The following is a 10,607-nucleotide window of genomic DNA, read 5'->3' as shown; positions in this document are numbered from 1 at the left end:
AGTGGCGGATCTAGAATTTTACATTAGGAGGGAGGGGGGCTGACTGAGCTAAGACCCCCCCCCCCCCCCCCCCCGAATCCGCCTTTATTCTTTAAAACGTTGTTCTTATACATACTTACCTCCATGTTATTGTCTCAAGTCTTCAGTCTTTGCACCAAACACTTACAATCAACCAAGCCGTTGCTAAGACGGTGCTTAAAAGAGCAGCGGCTTGGGTTAAAATTGTACTTACTAGACAGTTTTTGATAATCTGTTACAGTTTTGTACAAGAGTTAGTCCTTTGTTGTTTTGATAATAAAAACGGAACTATTATGATGTTATGGGAAATATCGAGTTTGCTTGATATTGACAAATCAAAAATTCAAGTCACATGGTAATGTTTGGGATGCTTAAACCTTTGACATATTTTGTAAGTTTAAATATGACTATACTAATTTAAAGACCTTTTTTGGGGTGTTTACATTTACGGTTGACTAGCATATTTTAGTAGAATGTACAACCTGTTTTATTTTAAAAAAAAATGATGATTCTAAAAGAACGAAAATTAAGCATATGCTCTTTATTCTGTTCTTGAACAGGGCTCTAATTTAAAAAAAAAAGAAGGGTTCAGCTGATCAAGTTCTATGAAGAAGGAGAAAGAGGAAACCAATGGCACTACTATATCATCTCAGAAATTATATAAACTATTACCATCAGTATTACAAGGCTATGAAGGATGCATTCACATCTCTTCTGTTATGGATACGTTTGACAAATTATGTATATAAAAAAAAACAAGTTCCTTTTGTGGCATAACTTTATTCATATAGATTATTTCTCCTACATATCTTTATATATTGCTTTCTTTAGTTCAAATTGGAATCTCAGATAAGCATCTGGTACTTTAAAACCTCTCCTCTCTGTTCTATGCCTCTGGTCGACAAGTGTACTTCAGAATAATTCCTAACCGTCGGATGTATAGCAGAACTTTCACATAACTTCTTGATAAAACTGCTGTCTATCTCCCTTTTCGACACTGCAAACATAAAAATCGAACAGGCAATTAAAGAGGGGGTTGCAACCACATGTTCCCCGTACAAACGGATCGGAACTAAAAGCTCTTTCACGGATCTGACACTGGATTTATACATCAGATGCATCACAAAATATAAACATGTTATTAAATATACTAGAATATGAAATAAAGAAAATTTAAAATATTAATCGAAAATGTTGAATTATAATTTATGTCTACGAAACACAAAGTTCCTACTTAATTGGCCTTGTTTTCAAATCATATCAAATGTTTTCATTGGTCTTCACATGTTAGAATAATGTAGGTTATTGCATATTCTTCAGAGCTGTATCTTCAACTAATGAATTGAAAAAGAGGGGATGGATATACGTACTAAACATTAATTTTGTCTGTATTTTCAACATGTCTAACAAACATGTGAGAAAAATTAGTTTTAGAATACGAAATATCTCTCTCATTCTGTAAACAGATATTGTAGGATTGTTAAGGTATTTTGGTGTTTTTGACCCCCCCCCCCTTTTTTTGTAATGTACACCACAAAAAACATTTAGTTAGGATAAAGAACTAATAAACGATAGTCCTATAATGTAAGGCTTCAGAGTTTCATTTCATTTACATTCAATATGTTTATCGGATTTTTTTTATATCAATGTTGAACCGTTATTTTTTATCGGATTTTTTTTAACTACCAATATCGAACCGTTGAACCGTTCAACATTGATAGTAAGCAAAGGTTCGATAAAAAATGTTGAATGTAAATGATATGAACCTCCGGTCTTATATTAGAGGACAATATATAAGACTTCTGAGATTCATATCATTTACATTCAACGGTTTTATCGGATTTTTTTTTATTACTTTGAACCGTTCAACATCAAATAGTAAAAAAAAATCCGATATAAAAACGTTCTCTGTATCTGTATCTGTAGTGGTACGTGTAGAATCCTATTAAGGCTTTTATACACGGTGGAGAAGAGCGCCGTTGTTATGGGCGGTGTTCTTGTAGAGCGGTCTTAAATGCCTCTACAGAACCTGCATGCACAACTTTATCTGGTAGTTGGTTCCAGTGAATAGTTGTTTCCACAAAAAATGAATGTTTGTACTGTGGTTTGTTGCTATTTGGTACTTTCAGTCCTCTGGTGTTATTAATAACTTGACGTTCGATGATATTGTCAGTTTCACAGTTTAAGTACGTTTTGGCTTTAATTGTTCGTTTCGGTCTTGCTGGTATGACAAAATTGTCGGCTGGTAGAGCCGGCACCAGACCCTCAACCACCTTGTAAATCAGGATAAGACGGAGGCTGTGTCTTCTTTCCTCTAGCGTCTCCATTTCAAGCTGGCGTCTCATATTAGTTATGGACCCTGTTTCCCGACTCCTGTAGTTTTTCTTTATGAATCGTAAGCCTCTGTTTTGGATACGTTCTAGTTTGTCAATATCCCCTTTCATATATGGGTTCCAGATTGTTGCGCCATATTCCATGGTTGATCTTACAAGGGATATATATGCTACTTTCCTACATGCTTCTGGTACGTTCCTCAAGTTCCTCCGAAGAAAGCCCAAGGTGGCGTTGGCTTTCTTGCTGATGTTATTTATGTGGAAGCTCCATTTCAGATCGTTTGAGATTTGGAGTCCTAAGTAGGGGTTCACTTGTACTTCTTGTAGGATGTGTTTATTAAGCGTGTAGAATTTGTCTGCTTTTTTGTTTATGGATAGAACATAGCACTTTTTGGCGTTGAATCGCATTCCCCATTTGTCGGCCCAGATTTCTAGTTGTTCCAAATCTGTTTGTAGCTTTTGTTGGTCTTGGCTATTTTTAATTGTTCTGTATAGTAGGCAGTCGTCAGCAAATAGTCTTACTGATGATGTTACACTGTCTGGTAAGTCATTGATGTGGCACAGGAATAGGATTGGTCCTAAGACTGTGCCCTGGGGGACCCCAGAGTCGACTGTTGTTTCGCCAGATGATTCGCCTTCCACGATGGTTCTCATTGATCTTGCAGTTAGGAAGTTCTTAAGCCATTTGTGTGTATTTCCTTTAATTCCATACTGATCTAATTTATGTAATAATTTGTTGTGTGGTACGGTGTCGAAAGCTTTTGAAAAATCTAATATGCCTACGTCGATTTGATGTCCCTTGTCGTGTTCTTGTAAGAAGTCGTTGATGGTAGTTATGAGTTGGGTTTCACATGAGTATCCTGACCTGAAGCCGTGGTTTAAGTTGGTTAGTATTTTGTTTTTTTCCAGATGTTTAAGAATATGCCTGCATACGATGTGTTCTAGAATTTTGCTGATGACAGATGTTAAGGATACAGGTCTGTAGTTTTCTGCCAGGTGTTTGTCTCCTTTTTTGAAGATACTGGATATGTTTGCGTCTCTCCAGTCTTTTGGTAGTTCACCTGTGTCTAGCGAGCATTGCATTATGATTTGTAGGATGGGTGCTAGTTGTTCAGCACATTCCTTGAGTATGCGGTTTGGGATGTTGTCTGGTCCAGAGGCTTTATTAGGGTTTGTGTTTTTTAGTAGTTTCTCCAGCCCCTTTTGGTCGATCGTTAGAGGTGTTATATTGATTTTTGCTCGTATTCTTGTTGTTGGTAGGTTAGTGTCTGATGTTATTGTGAATACGGACTTGAATTGTTCTAGTAGGAGTTCGGCTTTTCCTTTACTGTCACTGACAAGAGTAGTTCCCTTTTTTAATGGTGCTATTCCTCCTGAGTCCTGGCGTTTGGATTTAATGTATTTCCAAAACGGCTTTGTGTCATTGTTGTTTAGGCCCTCAAAGATGTTTTGGTTGACATATTCATATTCTGCTTTCCTCAGTTGTTTCTTGCATTCCTTTTGGAAGGACCTATAATTTGACCATTTGTTTGTTTTTCTGGCTTGTTTGTATAGCCTCTGTTTTTTCTTTAGCATTTTTCTCTGTTTGTGTTTGATCCATGGGATGTTATTTCTTGATCTTATCTCTTTGTTCGGAATGTTTGTATTCATTGTTTTTTGAAGCTGACTTTTGAAGGTGTCCCAAAGTTGATGTACCTCAGCTCCTTGGTGATGTTTTTCTTTGACCTCCTCTAGGGTGTGTTTAAGGTCTGTGGTGATTTGGTCCCATTTCGCCTTCTTGTAGATATAGCATTTTCTTGGTAAGCTTTTTTGATGGTGTACTTTTGTTTCCAGGTCGGTGATTATAATGTCATGGTCTGATATACCTGGTACGTTATTTGATGATTTAACTAGAGTTGGATTCGTAACAAATACAAGATCTAGGAGGTTTCCTTCACGAGTTGGTACAGTGTGTATTTGTGTCAGATTATATGTTTCAGCTATATCAACTAGTCCTTGTTGGATTTCTCTGTCTGGTCCAAGGGCTGTTGCAGTGTCCCATATGATGTCAGGGCAGTTGAAATCTCCCGTTAGAATGACATTGGTGTTCCCATTAGTCCTGGCTTTCTCAAGTGACTTTTGCAGTTCATTTAGGTGTTTTTGATCTCTGTGTGGCATGTAAAAGGATCCAACTAGCAAGTCTTTGTTGTTTTTAATTTTGATCTTTACCCATTCAATTTCTCCATCAGTAATTAAAGATGTTTGTTCGACTGATGTAATGGATTTCTCTACAAGTACAAATACACTAACGTTGAATATAAGTGATATGAACCTCCGAAGTCTTATGTAATAGCACTACGGTAAATAGAATAATTAAAATTCAGTTAATTGAGTGTGGGAGGCTATTTTAATCCACTTTATGAGTGTGTATTATATAATGTTACAATGTAACAAACCTATCGAACACACCGTGAAAAATAACATTATCTCCCCTGGAAATGCTTAACAACAAGATACAAAAAGCTGCTACCTTTTTTTGCCCTAAATCACATGATTTTGAAAACACATTACATAGATAGGGAATACTGTGCTTGTGTACACGTTTGAATGTGTAGGTGGCACACTCAGAACGATTGTCTCTAGATTTTTTTTAAAAATTCGTCCCGGCCTTTCCGGGTTAACGTAGCAACACGTTTCTTTCCTTTCCAGCTATTCCTGATTATGAATAAATCCAAAACATGAATTTATCCCAAAGCAACAACTATTAAACAACTCACCTATACCAATGGTGATCGTCTAATTCCTAGCTGATTTCTTTAATCGTACCTTTCTTGACGACACCCATCGTTGTAGCGTCTACCATTGGAGGTAGCGAAATTACATGATTTGACAGGAGAGCGAAATAAACAAGGGGAGCAATTTTATCGAACCGCATTCCGGACTGGATTGTAATGCTCATATCTGGTATAAAATATATACACGGGTGTGAAGATGATATCTTTGACGAGTTCCATTTTATACAGGAACAGCCTACATATTTACCGGCCTATCAGTGACCCCAAAGGGACAGTTCCTATACACATACATGTATGAGAAGAAACACTTACAAAATGGATTTGTTATAAGAATAAAGATAATCATTTTTTTTTTATTTCACTATATTGTTTAATGTTAAACAAATAAATCAAATGAATCCACATCTAATATTTCAGGAAAAAACTAAAATCTTTACAATAAAGGCACAACACTATCTATTGACTGAGAAATTTTGCAAAACGTTTATTGAATTTAACAAGTACACTCCCATATATTATACAATATTTGAGGAAAGTCAATTACGATGGTTCCTACAAACAAAATGAGAAGGTAGTATGGAATAAGGTTGTCTTCAAATGCATACTGATAGTTTAATCAGAAGTATCAAAGTTAAAAAGACAGTTTACATACAAATTATTTTCTGCATTGAAGTTAATTTTGTTTACAGATTTATTGTGATGCGGTACGTGGTCATGTTATAAATATATGTGTTGATCAGTCAACCTTTATACTTCATTGTACAGTAATGAACGATTACTGGAACAAGCAAAGATCAAATAATTTGTCAACATACTGAATGACATCTGACAAATACAGATATATGTAGTATTAAAGTGATACATCTTTGCTATTCTTTAGAGTTTGATTTGGCGATAAAGTAAACTTAAAGACAAGCAAATTATTTTTCTGGAGTTTCACCCTTGACTTTCTTTCAAATCATATTTTGCTATCGTTAAAATCTCGAGCAAGATGAGTGATACATGACGCAGATACTGAAATGAGTTTCTAAATATGAAACTACAATGAAAACTGGACTGTGAAATCTGTCTATATTATACAAGGTAAGTCAGCAATTAGAATGAAATTCAAAACAGTGTGGCTGTGGCCATTGATTGACACATTAAATTCATTCATTGACTGGGACAATTTACGTGAACGTTTGTCTGTAACGACCACTGTTCACGACGTACCTACGATAGACATTTAAACTGTGGGGTCACCAAAGGTTTCCAAACGCCTTTAATTATAAAATAATTCGAAAAATTAATCAGAAATAACCTTAATGTTTTGATTTATATAATTGGTATAAATCAAAACATCGTGTTATTTCTGATTAATTTTTCGAATTACTTTATTAAGGTGTTGAGAACCTTTGGTGACCCAATAGTTTAAGTGTCTTTAAAAAGTACATAGTGAACAGTGGTCGTTACATACAAACGTTTACCTAAATTGTCCCAGCCAATGGATGAATTTAATGTGTCAATCAATAGCCACAGCCATGCTGTTTTGAATTTCATTCTACTACAGGTCAATTATTGAAACACATTTTTTTGCCATCGCTGAATTCTGCTGTTTTTCTGAAATTTATCTGTGCGTGTGTGTGTTTTTTTTAAATCCTCTATTATTTTTTTTTTTTTTTTATTTTATTTTCAAGATAAAGCCTTAGTTGACAATTAATTCGTGCCATGATAAGTTGTTATGGACGAACATGATCTCACTTTTAATTGACTCCATGCGATTCCAGTTATTCATTCCTCTTATTGTTTCTTCCATACCCGGACTTTAATATATAGGAGACACACACTCACTGTAAGTAAGAGGCAACATTAGTTTACCATTGTTCAAATCTCTAAAACACAGAAACCGATCAAAAGTCAAGGCAAAAAAATTACAACAAAATTACAAAATCATATGAACTCAAAAGGTAACAAGAATAGGCTATTCGACAGCGACAGAATAAGCACGTCTCTTGGTGTGCATATGTCACCCGCTATGTCAATCATCAATTAGTCAAAGTGTAACAATCGGAAATGCCAATTTTGACTTTCCTCATATTTTTTTTTAATGAATTCCGTAAAGCGTGAATATTCACGAGCCTAAGTAACGTATTAGTTAAGATGTGTATACGCCAAATGATTGAAAAGGTGGTACATTACTGCTGAAAAATGCGAAGTTAACAATTGGAAAATTGATTTAAAGTCCTGCCTCATTATGTGTCCATATTTTGTCTACGACATGGGTTTTTTAAGACAATATTAGTCATATTATTTGTTAATTTTTAGAGCACCATTGAAAAGAAATACCATGGCAAACAACTATTCAAACCGTGCATACGAGTTCACCAACGAACCCAAAGAAAAGAAGACATCATCTTTAAAAATCCTTGTTTGTGGACAATTATTAGGTATTATAGTTTTTATAATCGGCTTTGCTGCAGGGCTTTGCATTGGAATATTTGTGTACAATGGCAACGAATCAAAATTGGCACATACGGAAAATTGTCAAAACCAAAGAGGAACAGGAAGGTTGGAAATCAAACAATCAGAACAACGAGTTATTACAACAGTTACAAATGATAATCCATCACCAACAAATCATGATAAGAAGTCATTAGACAACAAAGGAGAGGTCAAAAACACGGACATTGAACACACACCAACATCAACAGGTTCTGATGAACAAACATGTAAAAGGTGTGTGTGGAGAAATCCGATCCTTCCATCAACAAAACCTAATTTATTTGCTCCTCTGAGTGCCGAAGAGATGACCCTCGTACATAGAACTCTGGTTGAATTTAAAATAGTAGACGTTGATCATGGTCAAGAACTTACCTTCAAATCTAATTTCATAGGAACAATGTTTTTACATCCACCTAATAAAAGAGAAGCTTTGCAGTATTTAGACGATGACGGTAAATTCCCGGGCAGATATGCCACTGCTGTTGTAATCAGAGGTAATATTGACCAAAAGGATTATATGCAATATAAGATTGGCCCATTGGAGGGGCAATCACCCGATGTTAAAGTAACACAGCTATTGAAAGACGGAGAGGTGCCGTATGAAAGTAGACCATATGATAATGTTGAAATAGGTGAAATCATATTTTCTATTCTAGCGGATTTAGATAAAATAGCGGCGTTACTCAAAGACAGTTTTGACATTAATAACGTATACGAAGACGTTTCTATCATGCCGAACGGGCCACATAATGACGGGTCTGGGAGAGTGAGTCGGTTTACAATAGGATTAAGAGGTTTAGGGGATAAAGAGTTCGACTTCTTAAACATCCTACCATTTACTGGAAGGTTGTCCCATAGCGGTCAAAATACGTCTGATTGGTTTACATATGACTTCTTTTATTTAAATCAAGGTCCATTTTCAAATATTACAGAGCTAATAAATGTATATAACAGTGGAAAACTGAAATACATAAAATATCCAGAAGGTTACAAAGAGTATATAATTCAAGAGACTCTTCCCATTAGACAGGTTAACTCTCCTTCAAGACCGGACTCCCACTACCCGGGAACGAGTACATACGAACCTCATGGGCCTAGATATACAATATCTGGACATGTTGTCAATTGGATGGGTTGGTCGTTTACTGTTTCCACGGGTCAACATAGAGGTCCATCGATATTTGATGTAAGATTTAAGGGAGAAAGAATAATTTACGAGAATTCTTTGAACGAGATAGCACTTGTTTATTCTGCCGATGGCTCAGGACAAGATAACATGGTATACCTGGATTCCGTGTATGGGTTAGGTGAAGCAAAGCGGGCAATTCCGCGAGTTGACTGTCCATTTTACGCGTCCTACTTGAATAGCTCGGGTTGGAATCCCAGAGGACTAAAAGCTTCAATTTTACCGACATTTTGTATTTTCGAGGTTAATGCTCAAGATCCGTTATGGCGACACAAAGGGCAAGATGTTGAAGCAGGACTTAATAACAACTTTTTAGTGGCTAGGTATCCTACACAGGTTGGTAACTATGACTACATTATTGATTTTCAGTTTTATCTTGATGGAAGAGTTAAGACTACTGCTTCTGCTACTGGATTTATTCAGGGGTCGTTTTGGAATCCGTCTTCAGATGTCCAGACTCCGTTCGGATACAAAGTTGCAAATTCTCTCATTGGTCCAATACATGATCATACATTCGGATTTAAAGTCGATATGGATGTAGCTGGCAAGGACAATGACTTCCAGCTTATTCATTGGAAATACGGAGACGTCAACCGCGCAATGAAAAATAACAAAACCGACCCTTCGAATTATTTCTTTTACAATCATACTAGATATATAGAATGGGATTTTGTAGAGAAGGAGACTGGACTTAAAGTAGACACGGAAAACCAAAAATATTGGACCATAGTTAATAGAAACAAGAAAAATAAAAATGGTGTTAACCGCGGCTATAGAATTATCCCTATGTCAACAAGTTCACAAAATCTTCCTGACGATTATCCAAGAATGCAGGAACTTTCATTTACAAAATATCACTGTGCAATAACTAAACAAAAGGACGAGGAACAATACGTAAAGCCTCTGTACTTTCCAGTGGATAATAAACTTTTTAATGATACGTCTCCTTCACAGTTATATTTAGAAGATATGTTAGATGGCGAGTCTATCGCAAATGAAGATATAGTGACTTGGTTATCAGTTGGTTTTCTGCATATTCCTACATCTGAAGATGTTCCCATGACAATTAAAGTAGAATCAGGATTTACACTTAAACCCTTTAATTTCTTTGACAGGACAGCGACATTTGATATTCCAGCTTTAGCAGTGTTCAATAATACTGTTTATGATAATGCACCTGTACCGGACATGTGTGTTTCCGAACCGTACCCTATTCAACATTAACTATGTATTGTGTGTACATGTGTGTTTCTGAACCGTATCCTTTAAGTCTGTATTGTGTGCAATGTCTAATCGAGTGAAAGGAGTGTGCATTTTCTCTTCAATTACCTGTGGGATCAGTAAAGAGTTATATTCATAAATCTACATCAGTCTAAATGTATCCCTGTCTATTCGTTTAAAAGAAATATCCAGTAAAGTAAACTGGAATCTGAATAAGCACTCTTTGCAAACGTTTTAGCTGAAACGTTTTTGTGAAAATTACACATGCATATATTTATTGGTAATCAAAGGTGCGATTTATCTATCAGTTGTTTTACTGTCACTCCAAACAGGTGAAATAAACTCATCATAGATTCCAGGATTAAAATTTTATAATTACGCCAGACGCGCGTTTCGTCTCAAAAAGACTCGCATAGTATTGAAAAAAATAACGTTTGATACGTCAAAGGTACTGTGAAACGTGAAAAAGAGATGGATTAGGCAAATTGTTACAATGATAGATGAAAATGAACTTGTGTTTATTGATGTATACATGGTATATGAACAGATCATTTTGTTATTATTATGTATGATGTTAAGGTTCATTAAATCTCT

General features: G+C 35.7%; 1 protein-coding gene and 1 long non-coding RNA gene across 2 annotated transcripts; one reads left to right on the top strand and one right to left on the bottom strand.

Annotated features, from left to right (window-relative positions):
- Positions 1-778: 778 nt before the first annotated feature.
- On the bottom strand, positions 779-5,271 carry LOC143047999 (uncharacterized). The gene is made up of 2 exons (XR_012969707.1): positions 5,108-5,271; positions 779-1,015 (listed from the first exon to the last, which is right to left on the bottom strand). It is a non-coding gene; the product is annotated as an uncharacterized LOC143047999 (long non-coding RNA).
- Positions 5,272-5,965: 694 nt separating this feature from the next.
- Positions 5,966-10,607, top strand: LOC143049260 (diamine oxidase [copper-containing]-like). The gene is made up of 2 exons (XM_076222958.1): positions 5,966-6,208; positions 7,430-10,607. Exon 2 carries the CDS (start codon positions 7,452-7,454, stop codon positions 10,014-10,016), a length of 2,565 nt encoding a protein of 854 aa, XP_076079073.1. The 5' UTR covers positions 5,966-6,208; positions 7,430-7,451; the 3' UTR covers positions 10,017-10,607.

The sequence above is a fragment of the Mytilus galloprovincialis genome, chromosome 10, assembly GCF_965363235.1.
Source record: "Mytilus galloprovincialis chromosome 10, xbMytGall1.hap1.1, whole genome shotgun sequence".
Lineage (NCBI taxonomy): Eukaryota > Metazoa > Mollusca > Bivalvia > Mytilida > Mytilidae > Mytilus > Mytilus galloprovincialis.
Note: the sequence above shows the minus strand (reverse complement) of the source record. Positions and strands in the feature narration are given on the sequence as shown.

Coding starts and splice junctions, on each gene's coding strand:
- LOC143049260 (XM_076222958.1), top strand. CDS start 7,452: ATGGCAAACAACTATTCAAACCGTGCATACGAGTTCACCAACGAACCC.